This window comes from Haliotis rubra, unplaced genomic scaffold, assembly GCF_003918875.1.
Source record: "Haliotis rubra isolate DU_JTF1 unplaced genomic scaffold, ASM391887v1 Scf137, whole genome shotgun sequence".
Classification (NCBI taxonomy): domain Eukaryota; kingdom Metazoa; phylum Mollusca; class Gastropoda; order Lepetellida; family Haliotidae; genus Haliotis; species Haliotis rubra.
In genome coordinates this window covers 370,150-387,843 of record NW_025765303.1, presented here as the reverse complement: position 1 = coordinate 387,843, position 17,694 = coordinate 370,150, and the positions used below count along the sequence as shown (strand labels likewise).

The 17,694-nt window shown below is 39.1% G+C and overlaps 1 protein-coding gene across 2 annotated transcripts; it reads left to right on the top strand.

Annotated features, from left to right (window-relative positions):
• The first annotated feature begins 7,112 nt into the window (after positions 1-7,112).
• On the top strand, positions 7,113-13,962 carry LOC124268190 (ciliogenesis and planar polarity effector 2-like). 2 transcript variants are annotated; one of them, XM_046703213.1, is made up of 6 exons: positions 7,113-7,481; positions 7,640-7,783; positions 9,793-9,917; positions 10,739-10,875; positions 11,805-12,052; positions 12,131-13,962. In XM_046703213.1, exons 1-5 carry the CDS (start codon positions 7,373-7,375, stop codon positions 12,049-12,051), a joined length of 762 nt encoding a protein of 253 aa, XP_046559169.1. In that variant the 5' UTR covers positions 7,113-7,372; the 3' UTR covers position 12,052; positions 12,131-13,962. The 2 variants fall into 2 exon arrangements, with proteins under 2 accessions (XP_046559169.1, XP_046559170.1); XM_046703214.1 differs by having other exon boundaries at positions 11,805-12,097; positions 12,467-13,962.
• Positions 13,963-17,694: the final 3,732 nt, after the last annotated feature.

Sequence of the window (17,694 nt, the reverse complement as noted above, 5' to 3'; positions counted from 1 at the left end):
AAAAAACATATCAATTTATGTTATATAAAAAAATCAATTCCAAAATTCAGTAATTATAAAAAGGTATTAAAAGAGATATTTTCTGTAGAAAAATTTATTTCAAAGAGAAACAATGAAATCGAGAAATTCAATCGTAAATGGAATTCGCTCATCCCAATATTCAGCAACTAATTATTATTATATCTCTACAACAATGTATCTTCACCTTTTCTGTGCTTGTTGCTACCATATACCCTTGTTATTGACTTTGTAACCATGGGAACAAATAAAAAAATTAAAAATTAAAAAAATAAACACACACGGGAAAGTCATATCTGACATCATTTTCATTTTTATATTTTGGTTGGTGGGGTACCCTAATGGTTATAGCATCCGCTCATCAAAACTGCAGATCCTGATTCGATTACCCACATCGGTACAATATGTGAAGCCCATTTCTGGTGTCCCCGACATGATATTGGTGGAATATTTCTAAAAGCGCCATAAAACCATACTCGCTCATTTAGAAGCTATTAGAATTTAGAAACTTGTCCTTGTTAACACATCAGGTTGTAGAAGTAACCCTGAAAGTTGTGACAATCTCAACTAACCATTTCCTATTGTGCCAGAAATTGCTGATGGCTGATTTGAATCCCAGATTAAAACTGATTATGTTTTGTGGTTGGTCAGAATCATTCCCTTGTTCAAGTTTCCTCCTACATTGTTGAACTTTAATCCTATATTGAGTTACCCGTGAAGATCCCGGTTAGAGCTGATCTTCAGCAACCCAGGCTTGTCATAACAGTGACTAACGGGATCAAGTGGTCTGACTCCCTGACTTGGTTGACACGTCATTGTATCCCACTTGCGTAGATATATGCTCATGCTGTTGATCACTGGCTTGTCTACCAGTGAAGGTCTGAGTTAGAATGAACCTTCAGTAACCCATGCTTGTCGTAAGAGGCGACTAACGGGATCGGGTGGTCAGACTCGCCGGCTTGGTTGACACATCAGTTCCCAATTGCGCAGATTGATGCTCATGCTGTTGGTTACTGGATTGTCTGGTCCAGACTCGATTATTTACAGACCGCTGCCATATAGCTGGAATATTGCTAAGTGCGGCGTAAAACTGAACTCACTCACTGGTTTGTCTGGTCCAGACTCGATTATTTACAGACCACCATCATATAGCTGGAATATTGTTGAGTGTGGTGTAAAACTAAACTCACTCACTCACTCTACATTGAGTTGATATACTATAACAGAAATACGGTTCAAAGTGATGTTAATCCTGCTAACTTTCATTTTAATAAGTTCCGACCATCTGAAACATAAACTTAAACCCTGGCTCTGCTGGTAAATACTTTGCTAATGTGATTATAAAATATTTGCTGTCTTTTTTATTTTGATAATTGAAAATGTTCTTGAATTGTGTCCAGTTTGTCATATGTTATGTTTTTTCACATTTTTGCTTCTATTTTTCCTTCGCATTATGTTTGTGTTGTCTCAGATGCTTTAGTAGTGTTTCATTATCATATCCCCAGATCCAATGGGGTCTCCATTTTTAAGTAATAAAGGATGTCATCATATTTAACATATTAAACAACAAACATTTTATAAAATGTGACATTGACAAATATAAACTGATTCTCAAAATAATATGTATTCCATTTTTGTAACATTTTGACATACACTTTTTCAAGAAAATTGAATTTTCCAGTACCTGAAACACTGTAACTACTTTTTATTACGTGTGAAATTTTTTAGACATTTTTATTAGCTCACAAAACCCCAGTTGCCCATTCCACAAATCAGTCCTAGCATTAGGGTAATCGTAACTCCTATACTAAAGTCTTACTTGCTTTGTGGAACGGGTCCCATACAACTCTTGTTAAGAACTTACCATCAGATAGGGGCGATGGGGTAGTCTCATGGTTAAAGCATTCGCTCGTCACTCCGAAGACCCGGGTTTGATTCCCCACCTGGGTACAATTTGTGAAGCCCCTTTATGGTGTCCCCCGCCGTTATATTGCTGGAGTATTGCTAAAAGTGGTGTAAAACTGAACTCACTACCATCAGATATGGTCAGGGGGTGAGTTTCTTTGGGATATTATTGTCTACATCATTTTGTGAACAAAATAAAAATTACTTACCTCTAGTGACATATTTTGCTTTACATTAACACTGCTTAATCTTTTATTTATGTATTTCATACTCATCGATCATGCCTAGTTGTTTATATGGTAAAGGTAATATATGTTGCCTTTGAGGAACTTCATGTATTTATATATAACTATTTGTCGTAATATTTTAAACTTTACTTTGGATGTTTTTATTGTTCAAATAAGCATTTTGTGGATGCTTTCCCAGAGAAAATATTGTGTGAGTGTACAGTTACACTGATGAAACATTTCTAAGTTGACAGATTTAGAAATTGCTGCTAAATAAGCCCCAGAACTTGTTATATAATCTTTGTTTTGTTTGTAAACTGAAAAAAGGTGGGTGGGTGTCATGTTGAACTACTAAATATTTGTCATTTTTTACATTGTACCAGAGATGCCAGAGCTGTTATATGTTAAATATTCTCAAAGGTTTGGACGATGTTACCTCTGAGACATACCTCTTGTTTCCAATTTGACTTATCTATGGCAGGCCTGTTATCTTTGCAGGGCTGCATTCCTTAGCAGTGCCAGGATCTGCTGATGTTTTATTTGAATCCCTCTTGGGCTGGGACGGGTCCAAATTTTCTACCCAGGTACCCCACCCTCTGTTACCCTACCCTGATACCCGTTATGTTAATTACTGTCATCAAATTTGTAAGAAATGGCAATATATTCTTCAGCTCAGAGGATAAACTTGAGTTTTTCAATATCTTAACCATGTATTATATTCAAACCAGGTGGCTGTAAATTATGTCTAAATCTTCAAAGACAATACAACCTTTTAATCTTGAAAGAATAACTTATTACATTGTTTGATCTTTGATTACCCGTCCCAGCCCGATATCCCTCATTTTTATCAATATTAAGTTTTTCAGCATAAATGCTTGTGAACATCTTTGGATTTCCTCTTACACAAACTGAGATACTTGATGTAACTGAATTACTGTTCAAATCTGTGTTTCATTGAACTAAAAAATGTTGAAACGATAGGTAAGTTGACAGTCTAAGTAAACTTAGGCTCAGTATTATTCGTTACACTGCTATACAGTATAGCAGTGTAACGAATAATACTGAGCCTAAGTTTACTTAGACTGGGTAAGTTGACAGTATGGGGGACCACGGGACATACCATTGTCTGTAGAGAAATATTTATTTTGTTTTATATTCTTCTATTTACTAGGTCACATTTTGTTTTGTTGATCATCATGAGTAAAAAATGAATCATATTTTCATATGGCTATTATAGTATATTTTTGTTTGAATTTGAATTAAGTGTTTGTGGATTTTCTTCATATACCTACCATGTCATGTTATAAAAAAAAGAAAGAAATAAACATGAAATTCTGATTCTGTGTTTACTTATTTTTTCTTGTGTTGAAATGAGCTGAAAGGTTTCAGTTTGTTTTCGTGCATAACTAGACACATACCCTCATTCATACGCAATCATATTGTATGTTTATTCCAACTTAATAAATAGTCTTGGTGATGATGGTGAAGGCCAACTGCAACCGGGTCTAGGGATGGTCTACAGGGGATCTAGTCAAGGTGCACTAGATAAAGGCCAACTACAACCGGGTCTAGGGATGGCATAGGGAGATAGAGGCCAACTGCAACCGGGTCTAGGGATGGAATACAGATGATCCAGCTAGCCTGGACTGAGGATGAATTTGTGGACTGAAGGGGTGGACAACAGGGGATCTAGTCTAGGGTGGACTACAGGGAATCTAGTCTAGGGTGGACTACAGGGGATCTAGTGTAGGGTGGACTACAGGGGATCTAGTCAAGGTGGACTACAGGGGATCTAGTCTAGGGTGGACTACAGGGAATCTAGTCTAGGGTGGACTACAGGGGATCTAGTCTAGGTAGGACTACAGGGGATCTAGTCTAGGGTGGACTACAGGGGATCTTGTCTAGGGATGGTCTACAGGGGATCTAGTCTAGGGTGGACTACAGGGGATCTAGTCTAGGGTGGACTACAGGGGATCTTGTCTAGGGATGGTCTACAGGGGATCTAGTCTAGGGTGGACTACAGGGGATCTAGTCTAGGGTGGACTACAGGGGATCTAGTCTAGGGTGGACTACAGGGGATCTAGTCTAGGGATGGTCTACAGGGGATCTAGTCTAGGGTGGACTACAGGGGATCTTGTCTAGGGTGGACTACAGGGGATCTAGTCAAGGTGGACTAGATAAAGGCAAACTGCAACCATGTTTAGAGATGAGTACAGATGATCCAGCTAGCCTGGACTGAGGATGAATTTGTGGACTGAAGGGGTGGACAACGGGGGATCTAGTCTAGGGATGGTATGCAGGGGGATCTAGTCAAGATGGACTAGTTAAAGGCTAAGGCCTACTGCAACGCTGTTTAGAGATGAGTTCAGATGATCCAGCTAGCCTGGACTGAGGATGAATTTGTGGACTGAACCGGTGGACCACAGGTGATCTAGTCTAGGGATTGTCTACAGGGGATCTAGTCTAGGGATGGTCTACAGGGGATCTAGTCAAGATGGACTAGATAAAGGCTAAGGCCAACTGCAACGCTGTTTAGAGATGAGTACAGATGATCCAGCTCGCCAGGACCAGGGATGAATTTGTAGACTGATGGGGTGGACTACAGGGGATCTAGTCAAGGATGGACCAAGGGGATCTTGTCTTGGGACTACTTCAGGTGATCTCGTCTTGAGAGGAATTCAGGGGATCATGTCAAAGTTGACTTTATGGGATCATGTCTAGGATCGATTAGAAGTCTTGGGCAGGACTACAGGTACACAAACTGGACTTCAATGGGACACAGAACATGCAACTTATTGAAAATTGGTTTATGTGCCTTGTATTCACTTGCCATACGTAAGTATTACAATACTAGACCTACATGCAAAATACGACAAAAATACATGTACCTTCAACCAGTAACTTCAAAACAGAAACAAAAATACTTTATTTGTTCACTCACCTTTTCCTTCTTATCATCCCGAGAAAGTCCAGTTTGTTTGACCAACTGCAAGTCCTCAAATCAGGAAGTCTTGACTTTTAGGATGACCATAACTTTTGACATGTCATCGGCAGTAAGAACATGGAAAACTGGGACGAAGAAGAATTGATCCATGACACGATGAGCCAATACATGCAAACAGTGACGCTTACTGACGGACGACATATCATTCTATTTGGCACGTATGTCTAATGTACTTTCTGCACAGATACCAGGAAAATCCTGAAGAAAATGCATTTAAGTGTGTCCGTCTATTTTCCTAATTATGCCAGGTTAAAGCCTCCGCCCGTCACGCGGAAGACTCGGATTCAATTCCTTGCATGGGTTCAATATTTCAGGCACATTTTTGGTGTTCCCCATCGTGATATTACTAAAGGTGGCACCAAACCATACTCACTCACTAACTCACTCTGATTATCAATATTTTCGCTGTCGCGTCAAACTGCCAGCTGATGAGGTGTATGGATCCGGCACGGATGATATGCATAGGCCGATCCGGGGTGGGGTCCTGAAGGTTTATTAAATGACCATTGAAACACTCGTGAATACGGGTGAATAGACTGTCTACACATTGTTAATAGTGAATTGTGAGCTACAGAAATATTGTAACTGCTTGGCTGAGAAACTTCAGGGGTGTAGGAACGGTTTTCAGAGGGTGGGGTAGGGTGGTTAATTTATGAAAAGTATTGGAAATCAAAATTAAATTGTAGTTATGGTCAGGTAGATACGGTTTCGTCTGTTCCTACGTCCCTTGAACTTGAACCATTGCCGCTTTTGTGTCACAAACCAACATAGACAGCAGAGCCATAGACAGTACACGATATGAAAAGTGAAAGTAGCAGTACCGGTGAACTATGTGAGAACCAGTTGGGTGCTGGTAACCCATGAATCATACATGTATGCACGTGTGCGGCGCTACTGCGACACGTGCATGTGTATTGGTATTAATTATAACAGACATAAGCATTCATTTATGGGATGTTTGTCGTCAACGCTTATTTATCTCTTCTCATGCTTGGTGTGTTTACCATCGTGGGGACATTAACATTTGCGTACCTTAGAAACATTTCATGGTATTCCGCGTACAGCACTGCAGTATCCGGCGTATGGGAAATGGTCAGTGCGCGTTAATTTCGCCAAGGTAGTGACCATAGATTTGTATCCTTCATTACTTCCCACATTAAGATGAAACGTGGTCAAGATGGCAGCATTAAATGTCTGTGTCGTTTGATGCTGCAATGTTCAGCTATAATGCCTATACGACAGTGGATTGTAAATAATCGAGTCTGTAGTACCACACAATCCAGTGACTGACATCATGAGCATCGATCAACGCAATACGGACACGATGACATACTTCAGCCGTCAGCGAGCCTGACCACCCGATTCCATGGGTTGCTTGAGATCAATTCTATCAGCAGCGTCAAACCCTACTCACTCCCTCGTGATTTCGTGACCTGCAAAGTAGACATTTGCTTTATCATCTGCGTCATTCACAAAATGTGATTTTTAAAGGTCACTCCATAACGTAAAATTCTCGTCGGATCATAGGCTTTCGGATGCTATACGTTATTCCACAGCAGTGTTTTAATCTGCGTCTCACAGATATTGTAAAAACTCGGATGATGGCTTGTATGTAACATAGAGTTGTCTTCAATAAGTTAGTGACGTGTTTTACAATTGCCCAAGCAATATTCGAGAAACAAAACGGACGTTCTTAAGTGTCCGAAAACCCTCATTTGAAAAGAGATAAAATAAATCAACAAGACAAATATGCTCTGGCTGCCTCTGCATTTTTAAAAAAACGTGATCTAACCTCTATTTTAGGATGTTTTAATTCCCACTGTTCCGGGAGTGTGGACTACTGATCTTTGAAATAAAATATTCCAACAAAAAGTTTATTACTTTCAGCAGCCCTTTTGGTTCGTTTATCAATAGCGGTACACCAAGGGAAAGTTTTGAGTAGAGTTATCTCCCTTTTGTTTACCATGCATGTTGAGAAGTTTACGAAGTTCGCCTGTGTCAAAATGAGATACATAAAGCTATTTATACACACTGAATTCTGAATATCATATAAGTAGATCAAACCGTTAATCTTTTCCATCTTTGCATGTCCAACGAATGGAAAATTAAGCAAGCTCCATGAGACAGGCCCCAGCGGGGGGACACCAGTGGCAGTAACTTGAAATTAACCCGAGGGAAGTAATTTTGAAATATTGGTTAATACTGCCATCGTCCCGCGATGTTCTCCCCTGGATCGTTACTTCAGTTAGACTGGTATCGCAGCCAAGAAGGAAGGGAGATATTCAACAACTTTATGCAGAATAATGGTTTGAGGAGAAAGACATTTGGTAAATAACATTCTTTCACTTTCCAAACATTTTTATCAAGTTTCATCAATGAAATATGTCTACATGAACTGATTCCAAGCTTTTTTGTTGTGTAAATCCTTGAAGAGATGGATACCAGACAATTTTGTTTTGAGCACTTTTTGCTGATTTTGTCTCAGGGTTACTTGAGAGGCCAAACATTCCTCCTCTGGAAGAATTCACCTATAAGTTGTTTCTTGTGGGGAAGTCTGGAGTTGGAAAGACAAGCACGGCAGCCAAGCTGAGTGGCAACGATGTACCTTCTGCACATTGTGAAACATCAGGTAACTGGTAACTGTAGTTTAGTTCAGTGGTGAACCTTCAGCCCATTGCAAAACATCAATTAACTTTTATGATAGTAGCCAAGCTGAATGGTAAGAATGTCATTTAAGATCATTGTGGGTAAAAATGGTAACAATAGCCAAGTTGAGTGGCAACAATGTACATTCAGCTCATTCTGAGACATAAGGTATCTGTGTAACTGATGGGCCTTTTGGTCGTTTTGTGGACTGGAAGAAGTTTGGGGTCATGATAAAAAGACAGATATTTTGTCACATGTAAAGGTTGTAAATAAGATGGTTTATTATGGGATGGAGGTAATGGAAAAACATGCTTCAGTAAAAACTAGAAAATATGATACACCTATCTCTGAAGAAAAATATGACCATACAAGAGATTGAGCATTTTTCAGTGATGACACTGTGAACTGATAAAGTGTGTACTTTGGTGTTTAAGCAGTTGTTAAGTGTGGCAACAAGGATCATAGTCAAACTGGGTGAATATTTTTTCAACCATGAGTTAGAACTTAGATGTCTGTATCTTCTTTGGGTGTTTTGTCTGTATCTCCTTTGTGCCATTATGTTTCTTGCACTGCCATTGGCACCCCTGTAGGAAATTGCAAACAATGCATACCCACTGGGCCTAGGACAGGTAACTCAGATTGTACTCAATTTCAAGTTCCCAGGTAACAACAATTAATCATGTGATAGATTGTTTAATGACAATAACAACTCTCCATTATTACTCTACAAGTTGTTAATTTTCACCGTTGTTTCTGACTGTGCGCATTCTGAGTTTTATATATACGAGTAAAGATGAAGGTTCAGTCAAGTTCAGTGCGGGCATGATCAGATTGTTTTACATGTGTTGTTGAACAGATTTGCAAGAGCTTCGGTAAAATGTCAATCAGACATATCTATAGCAATTGGATTATCCTACAGAGCCTACCTGGGTAGGGTTAGTAATATGTTTGGTTGTCTCAGAAGTAAATTTGGACTTGTCCCAGACCTAATACTCATGCTCTTGAGTTTTACAACAGTTGTAAACTGTTCAGTGAGGGCCCTCATCTTCTACACAAAGGGTACTTGGGAAGCTAAGTGGTTAAAGTATTTGCTCATAATGCCAAGGCCAGGGTTTGAGTCATCCCTGATAATCTTCAGGGTATACGTTCCGATAAGATCTCCACTAGTACCCTGGATACATCTATGGCTCTGCCAGATAATTTTATTACCTCCCTTTGCTGGATCTCACAGTAGCCAATCAGCTAAGCCACCGTTACAGCCGAGCTTGCCAAAGATAGCGGTCGCAGTCGCAAAGGTTTGTTCACAGTGTGACTCAGATTTTGGGGGAAATAATACAGACAAATTGACAGGTGTGAATCCTTAAAAAATATATGCAAGAACTCTTTCAACCTCTTTCAGAGTACCTCTGCAACAATTATGTTGCCAAGTTCAATCGGTTAGATAAAAGAAGCGAAAGTGAGTTGTGATTGGTAGGCTCAACTTCCAAGCATAGACACCTGATTGGATAAAAAGCCAGCCAAGGGAGATAATAAAATCATGGGGCCGAGCCCTAGTACATCAGGGTTTAGTGGAGATTTATCGTAATGTATGCCCCGGAGATTATCGAGGATGGGTTTGATTGAGACTAACAACTAGTCTCTGAAATGAACATATTTTACAGAAAAAACCTCATAGTAAAAAAAATAAATATATATAATGAATAGGAGCCCTGAGACTTTCTTCATTTTCAGAAACTGTGGAAATCTAGACTTGTCACATTTTCTAGACTTGCATGGGCTTTCTTTGATATATTTGCTTCATGGCCTGTATGACAGACTAGGTTTGATTCCCCACATGGATGCAAGGTGTGAAGTATGTTTCTGGTGTCCCCTGCCATGATGTTGCTGGAGTATTACTAAACATGGTGTTAACCCAACTCACTCATCTGCACAAGCTGTGGCTCCAGTACCATTCAAAGCAGTGTTAAACCAAACTCATTCATTAATTTGCAGGAATTCAGACAAGCACTGTATATTGGCCAGCTCGGATTCTTCAACTGAACAAGACAGTGCTCTTCAACATTCAGCTGTGGGATGCTGGGGAGAATGCACTGAGGAAGTTTGATCATGTTCTCCCGGTATGTCCATGTGTCTTTTTGAAAAGACCTTTCTTTTAATTCAATCTCTTAGATTTTAGTGTGTTTTGCTTCTTATACTAAGCAGGCCTATGGTATCCTTGTTGAAGCATGGGATTTTCACGCTGATGGCTGGAGTTTGAATCCATACATTAATACAATCAGTGAAGCAAATTTCTGGTGTACTGCTCTGATGCTGTTATATTGGAGACAGGGATTTTATATAAGCCAAATATGTCATAAAATCTGTCACTCACATGTCAAGCTGATCAGCCATACATTAATACAATGTACAAATGTGGTGTCACCATATCTTTTATATAGCCAAATATGTCATACAATCTGTCACTCACAAAGTGTACAATTTATGAAGTCGCTATCATATCATATTCCAAGTCAGCCATGTACATCTTGTATTATATACCCAGTCAGCTATGAATCACTTGTATCATACACCAAGTCAGCCATGTACATCTTGTATCATATACCCAAGTCAGCTATGAATCACTTGTATCATACACCAAGTCAGCCATGTACATCTTGTATCATATACCCAGTCAGCTATGAATCACTTGTATCATACACCAAGTCAGCCATGTACATCTTGTATCATATACCCAGTCAGCTATGAATCACTTGTATCATACACCAAGTCAGCCATGTACATCTTGTATCATATACCCAGTCAGCTATGAATCACTTGTATCATACACCAAGTCAGCCATGTACATCTTGTATCATATACCCAGTCAGCTATGAATCACTTGTATCATACGCCAAGTCCTCAGTGTAGAACTTGTTTACATTGTATCACATACTTCCAGGCCTGTGTGGACAAGATGGACGGGGTCCTCCTCCTCTACTCGTTCGTGGACAAGGGCAGTTTTGAGGAGATCCCCCAGCTCATCACTAGACTCACTGATCCTGATGATGGTGTGTGTAAAATAGTCATCGGAACCAAGTATCCTTTGTCATGTGAAGAACAATACAGTAAAGTCTACTGGCCTAATTGTGATAACATACAGCAACTGAAAATAATTGTTTGAATGTTGACTTTAGGATATCTTTAGCCTCATGAAACTGGTCCATTCACGTGGGCTTCATCCTCAAATACTTTTTGTGCGTTAGTCAGTTTTTCAATGTTGAATTTCATGCTAACTCAATCTTGATCAATGGGACTGACTCCCATGCTGATGATATTGCCAACCCACCATGTAGGCGGGTTCACTCTCACTTAGCCAGAGTCTATCCAAAAAGGTCTTGTTAAGACAACATTGCACTATGGCTAGGTGAGTGATGTGAGCTGGCTTGTCTCTTATGTTCTGGTTGGTAAGTTAGACATAGTAGTGTACATTCGTCACCACTCGCCCGTTTCCGTAACCTCCAAGAAGACTCGTCCTCATCTCGATACTTGTTATGTGCGAATATACGACAAACCACTCAGAACGCGTGTAATGGTTACTGTGCTTTGATAAAAATAATCCAGACTACTTAAATCGTTTATGGCATTATATTATTGTTTAAAAATCATGAAAAATATATATCGTCATATTGAAAGTGCTAAGAACGTAGCTTACACAACTGTGTTGTCTAATGTGGTTTTTTATGTATTATATATATTTTAATTATATATTATGTATATTAGTCAACAGACATTAAGGGCCATGGCATGACAGGTTCAATGTAGAGCCAAAAAATATCGGACAGTGCATTATATTTCAGGTAGTATATGTATATGCAGTTTTGTAGTAGTTGTAATTGGAATGGCCTGGAAATTGTCTTCCTTCAACACTACATTTCTTTACTGTGGCCTATTTGTTCCCAATAAATGTCATGGAAATTGTCTGTCTTGAGGGCTACTTTTGTCAACTCCTACTTAACTCAGTTCAGATTTGATCAGCATGCCCACAGCGAGATTACCCAGAGAGACATCCGTGAATTTGAGAGCACATGGAAAATACCTATACTGAAGATTAAGAATGTTCCAGAATACCATCACACAGACAGCCGAAATGATCTGAGTGATGTCCTGCCAATCTTGAACTCAATCTGTGAACATCTGTGGTACCGGGATGTGTTACTGGCTGGCAGATCACAGAACAAGGGTCACATGGAAAACAGGATAGCATACTGCTGAAGTCTGGGTCACATGGAACACAGGATAGCATACTGCTGAAGTCTGGGTTCACGAACAACAGGATAGCATATTGCTTAAGTCAGGGTTCACAGACAGGATAGTGCATTGCTGAAGTCAGGGTTCACGGACAACAGGATAGCATATTGCTGAAGTCTGGGTTCACGGACAACAGGATAGCATATTGCTGAATTCTGGGTTCACGGACAACAGGATAGCATATCGCTGAAGTCAGGGTTCATGGACAACAGGATAGCATATCGTTGAAGTCAAGGGCCACTGACCCCTGAAATGATATTGCTGAAGCGAGGGTTCACGGACAACAGGATGGCATATTGCTGAAGTCATGGTTCACAGACAGGATAGCACATTGCTGAAGTGAGGGTTCACAGACAGGATAGCGTATTGCTGAAGTGAGGGTTCACGGACCACAGGATAGCATATTGCTGAAGTCTGGGTCCACAGACAACAGGATAGCATATTGCTGAAGTCAGGGTTCACGGACAACAGGATAGCATATTGCGGAAGTCTGGGTCCACACACAACAGGATAGCATATTGCGGAAGTCAGGGTTCACAGACAACAGGATAGCATATTGCTGAAGTCTGGGTTCACGGACAACAGGATATCATATTGCTGAATTCTGGGTTCACGGACAAGAGGATAGCATATTGCTGAATTCTGGATTCACGGACAACAGGATAGCATAGTGCTGAAGTCAGGGTTCACAGACAACAGGATAGCATATTGCTGAAGTCTGGGTTCACGGACAACAGGATAGCATATTGCTGAAGTCTGGTTTCGCGGACAACAGGATAGCATATCGCTAAAGTCAGGGTTCACGGACAACAGGGTAGCATATTGCTGAATTCTGGAATCACGGACAAGAGGATAGCATATTGCTGAATTCTGGATTCACGGACAACAGGATAGCATAGTGCTGAAGTCAGGGTTCACAGACAACAGGATAGCATATTGCTGAAGTCTGGGTTCACGGACAACAGGATAGCATATTGCTGAATTCTGGGTTCACGGACAACAGGATAGCATATCGCTGAAGTCAGGGTTCATGGACAACAGGATAGCATATCGCTGAAGTCAAGGGCCACTGACCCCTGAAAGGATATTGCTGAAGTCACGGTTCACGGACAACAGGATAGCGTATTGCTGAAGTGAGGGTTCACGGACCACAGGATAGCATATTGCTGGTCTGGGTTCACGGACAACAGGATAGCATATTGCTGAAGTCTTGGTCCACGGTCCTCAGGATAGCATATTGCTGAAGTCTGGGTTCATGGACAACAGGATAGCATATTGCTGAAGTCAGGGTTCACGGACAACAGGATAGCATATTGCTGATGTCTTGGTTCACAGACAACAGGATAGCATATGGCTGAAGTCTTGGTTCACAGACAGGATAGCATATTGCTGAAGTGAGGGTTCACGGACAACAGGATAGCATATTGCTGAAGTCAAGGGCCACTGACCCCTGAAAGGATATTGCTGAAGTCAGGGGTCATGACTACACAGACAAGACAGCATATTGCTGAAGATAGGGTCACAGACAATAGGGTAGCATATTGCTGGATTCAAGGTCGCAAAACACTGTCAATAGTACTTCAGCCAGATGCCTGTGACATATTTTAATCATAGACTGGGATCAAGCATCTATAGAGAGTTTTATAAAAAGTCTGGTTTCACAGAAAACTGAAAGCGTTGGAGACATATAGTCAGAATACAAGTAGGCTGTGTTGTTGCAGATTTTGCAGTTATAAAAAGAAAACATTCATTCTGGTGACCATGAAACAGATAACAAAGACTCTTATGTATGTATATAGTACATTTTTATTAGGATTTCTTTTTTATTCCAAAATAGGTATTTTTGTATACATGAATAAATCAAGGTAAACCATGGATTACTGTTGTATGTGTGCCAAGGCTTGACTTTGTATTGATAATTGATGAAACTGGATTCAAGGGAACAAGTGAGAGAAGTACACCAAAAATGTCTGCTGGTTAAAGTAACTAAAGTGTATAGCTATCAGTTAGTTCAGATCAATATTGTCATCAATAAGAAGTAATAGCTGAGAGTAATAGGAATAATGACACTGGGCCTAGATTTTCGAAGCTCTCTTAGCACTAAGATAGTCGTAAGTGCCACACATGAACATTAACTTTCGACCATCTTAGCACTAAAAGAGCTTCAAAACCTAGGCCCTGAACATTAGAAATTGAAGGCATGATGAACATTTTTCTCCGTAAGTGCAGGGCTCCAGATAAGGGCCGTATCGGTGTATGTACGGATAAAAAATATGCACGATACGGTAGGAAATAATTTAGAAAACGTAGCAGATACGCACCACAGCAATGGAGTACGGTCTTATAATCATTTACAGGCATATTTATCTGAAAAAAGTATTGTTGTATTGTTTATTGACCTGTTTACACAAGAGTAGCAATATCGTGGTGCATATATGAAACGAAACACAAGATTACTGATAGTCCATTAATTTCCATTCAGTACTCTAAATGTACACTTAAGGTTTTCCAGTACTCCTGATGTTGAAAAATTATCTGGAGCCCTGGTATGTGGTTACAAAAAATATTTCCACATAACTGTTGGTACCGGTATGTTATGTCACGACAGATCACCTATCATCTTAAAAGATGGGACATTCTTTGGAATGTACTTGTCTCTAAAGTACATGGTGAGTAGTATATATACATCTGAAGCAGACTGCATACACGCAGTGGTTGAACAATATACGCAACAAAATGCACTGGACACATGAACATACAAGCACTAAGAATGCTAAAACTAACAAGAGCACAAAAAAGTGTATCTCTTGAATCAATGAAACATATGACTTCATGGATTCTTATACAACCGACACCACATCAAGTACCTAATCAAGGTGATAATCATGGCTTAACTTTGTTGAAGGTGTATGTGTTTATGTACAGGTGTCATTGTTCTGTATGGCTGTTTTTTCAGTCATAAATGATTTGTTTTTAACCTTATCACTGATGTAAACATTTTCACAATTCAATCTAGCGGTTGATGGAGGTATGTTAGCCAATCTCAGGAGAGATTCCTGAACATGGGGACATAGCATTGTAGGGAGGTCTAGGCAGTAGGGAAAATAATGTGGTTCAGGGACTGTGAGACAGACTAGGGGTATGCCTAAAAGATCATTCCCTTCAATGCCAAGCACCAGGCAGAGTAACAACAAGTACGATCTTTTAACATCCTCTGATATGATATGGTTAGGGTTCAAACCCAGAAACGTCCTCTCCCTGGGAAGATGATATTTCCAGAGATGCCAACCCTATTTTGGGCCTAAGTGTATTACTAGAGGTCAAAAAGTGTAATTTGGACCTTAAAAGTGTAATACTTGTCTGCCGATCGCTTCAACATGGTACAAGTTTTCATGAAAGGAAGATTCTATACAGAAACACATGTGACCAATCATTATGAAGCTACATACATCGAAAAAATTTGGTCATGTGACTCAAAATACTTTAATTCCTTGCAAGTTAATTGGAATGAGTGCGATGCTAAGAGTAAGCGATTCCTATCGGTGCAAGGCCATTTCTGCACCCCTGCACCTGTGCGTTACGAAACACTTCCCTGTGAAAATTTATCCACTTTATTGATTTTCGTAAAACGAGTAGAAAAGCGTAATTTTCGCAGATTAAGTGTAATGGCGTAATTTAATGGTCAAAATCGTAATAATTACACCTAAAGCGTAAGGGTTGGCATCTCTGTATATCATGTATATTTTTGCATGATCATATAACCAACTCCAAAATATTGGTTTTTTTACCAGTAAAGTAACTTCAGAAGCCATGTGGTTCCATTGTAGAATATAAAACATTGACGTGTGTCAAAATATTAACACAACGTTAAAACATAAATTGAACTAAAAGTTAAAAAATACAAGATATCAAACATAAGTGAACTCAGAAATATAAAAACTTCAGGATTAAATATTCATAAGAACAGTGCAAATCATGTTAAAAACAATGTACAAATATAATATTTCATTTCACAATGGCACGTGGATCATGTAGAAATAAACGGGCATCTTAATACATATCAAGAAAAATGCAATCATTTTTTAAAAGTTGTTTGCTGAATGGACAGTATTTTTCACTTACTTGGGTTGTACTTACATTGAGCAAAAAATCACTGATGTTGAACATTTTGATGAAGGACAAAATGTTTTTGATTCAACAAGTAATTCAGTTTATTTCAGCCAAAACAGAATCTCACCAATCTTTTCTATTTAAATATATTTGCATGAAGTGATAATTTTTTTATCAAAAGAAATTTGTGTTAGCTTCCATATATTTTCTAAAATCATTCTTCCAACAATTTCAGTTTTTTAAACTAAATAGTTGTGTCTTGAGCAGTAAAAGTACTGCTTACTTGCTTCAGAAGCAGAAAGATCAGTGATGTCATAGGATTGTGACATGATAATAACTGATGACATCATAATGGTCTTCAAAGCATTGATATGCATATTCATTGCAGCGATATATACCGGTATTTGGAGTCATCGCTTGATCTAAGCTGAGTGATATCTCCTATAGCCGTTTGCAGTGAAAATGTACTGCTGAATTTCAATTTAAACAAAAAAGTAAATTGAATAAAGAGAAAGATTAAGATTGCGAATCCTCATAATTTTACCTTGCCAACTGAACATTTAAATCTCAGAATTTTATTCAACTTAGGATAAAAGTTGTTTAACAAACAATCATAGTTTCAAATCACAATTATTGGTTTGCATTAGGAATTTCATTTAGGAAGCTAAATCACCAAATGTTGACCCAAATGTTTTAGGAAAATGCGTCTTCAAACCAATTCAAAACAATACAAATTATGTACAATCAACAAATAAATACTAATATGAGAATAAATACTGGTCAGAAATCCTACTCAGTCATGTTAACACAAGTATCATTTAATTTAACTTGGTGATGATTAATTAATTACTGGGGCCCCATGCACAGTGAACTTTCCTGAATGGTGATCTTAACTCCCATACTCTAACATAGTTGTAGCAATAATTATCTTTCTGCAAATGGGCCCTGGTTGCAGTGTGCAAAATAGTCATGGCCCGCTAGCCGGTGGCTAGTATAAATTCTGTCAGGCCAGTAAATCTCCACAGTCATTGGCCCAACTGGCTAGTGAATTTTCATGGGGTCATTTAGTAAATACTAGTACATCACTCTTTCAGACTTGTGATAACAGTTTCTTTGAGAGGCATTTTAGAAGTTGTGAAGATGAAGGAAAACTGATTTGTATGGATAGTCAACTTCTTTATTGCAATGAGTGCGACGCTTCGTGTAGGTACTAACACCGCTATCAAGCAAGTGACCTACACCAAAACATCGCACTCATTGCAATAAAGAAGTTGACTATCCATACAAATCAGTTTTCCTTGTTATAACAGTGTTCATGAATAGCGTCGGACCCTCAGACAAATCCGGCAAATTCGCCAACGGTCCGATTGAAGTCAACAACATGCCAGCCCAAGTGTCCGACTGTATATTTCACAATGACTTTGACTGAAGTTGTTATATGTGGCATGTGACACTTGTTTGCTGTTTATAAATCTTATGTTTGTTAATAATTTCAAT

Bases quoted from the DNA above. Each gene is read 5' to 3' on its own strand.
- LOC124268190 (XM_046703213.1), top strand. From the start codon at position 7,373: ATGTTCTCCCCTGGATCGTTACTTCAGTTAGACTGGTATCGCAGCCAA. The intron at 9,918-10,738 runs GTATGTCCATGT...ACATACTTCCAG, and splicing joins AGTTTGATCATGTTCTCCCG to GCCTGTGTGGACAAGATGGA. The intron at 10,876-11,804 runs GTATCCTTTGTC...AACTCAGTTCAG, and splicing joins AAAATAGTCATCGGAACCAA to ATTTGATCAGCATGCCCACA.